This window comes from Penaeus monodon, chromosome 28 (assembly GCF_015228065.2).
Source record: "Penaeus monodon isolate SGIC_2016 chromosome 28, NSTDA_Pmon_1, whole genome shotgun sequence".
Taxonomy (NCBI): Eukaryota; Metazoa; Arthropoda; class Malacostraca; order Decapoda; family Penaeidae; genus Penaeus; species Penaeus monodon.
This window is the reverse complement of record NC_051413.1, coordinates 34753688-34754623: the sequence shown is the minus strand read 5'-3', so window position 1 is coordinate 34754623 and position 936 is coordinate 34753688. Positions and strand designations below refer to the sequence as shown.

The window sequence follows — 936 nt, the reverse complement described above, 5'->3', positions numbered from 1 at the left end:
CACTGATTCTTACTGATAACATGAACAAATGCATTTTTTAATTTCCCAGCACACATACAGGTTTGACAACCAAGGCTCTGAATATCCCTCACCTTCTTGGATCATCTCCACTCCAGGGAGGAAGGTGGACATGGTGCACTCTTTCCCCACTTTGCCGAACACCAAAGTTGAAACCTGTAATAAATGACATTTTAGCAATACAAAAAAAGCATCAGTACGTCCTTTAAGCATGTGCATACACACATGCAAAAACACAAGACCGAAATGCAAAAAAAAAACATGTGTTTATATAACTGTAAGCCAATACAGGCAAATAAAAGAAAGAAAAAGAATATTTGTGGAGAAAATCCATGGAGATCCATATTTACCCTCAGAGTTAAGGAATATTTCTGGCAGGAAAAAGAACTCTGGGATAAGTTCCTTGAAATCTGTGGTTGAATCGCAGGAAGCCAAACGCCACGAGGTCTGAACAGCATGGAAAGTACGGTCTGGGATGTCAAAGTTCCCATCTGAAAATTGAGAAAAAGTGATTTCCAGCTTTAAAAGTACTGTTTTCTGTGATGGGGCAACTGGGATGTAAAAAAATCTGACAACCTACACTTAGGTTCAAAACTTTTTTTTAAAATCTGAATTTGTTAACAAAAGTAAAAACAGCACTCATTTTCTACCTACTCATAATATCTAAAATACAAACTTCATCATCATAATTATATCTATATACATTGACAACCAAAAATTTAAATATATATAATTTTTATCTCATGTGAGTAAAGTTCATGTCTATGCTAACATCAAACAGCCTATATATCCTGAACATGCATTTCTTTGGGGACTATCAAGATGACAACACCAGGTTTTATCGTCAGAGCAGACCAACACAAAAGTTATCTTGGCCAACTTAGAATAATAGAGATTGTTTTAACATATCAAAAGAAG

At 35.3% G+C, this 936-nt stretch overlaps 1 protein-coding gene across 1 annotated transcript in view; it reads right to left on the bottom strand.

Annotated features, from left to right (window-relative positions):
* Positions 1-936, bottom strand: part of LOC119591544 (lysosomal-trafficking regulator-like) — a gene marked incomplete in the record, with an annotated part of 91173 nt that overhangs the window by 3324 nt on the left and 86913 nt on the right. The window contains 2 exon segments of the mRNA XM_037940294.1: positions 93-174; positions 369-509. Of these exon segments, the coding sequence (XP_037796222.1) occupies positions 93-174; positions 369-509 (223 nt within the window).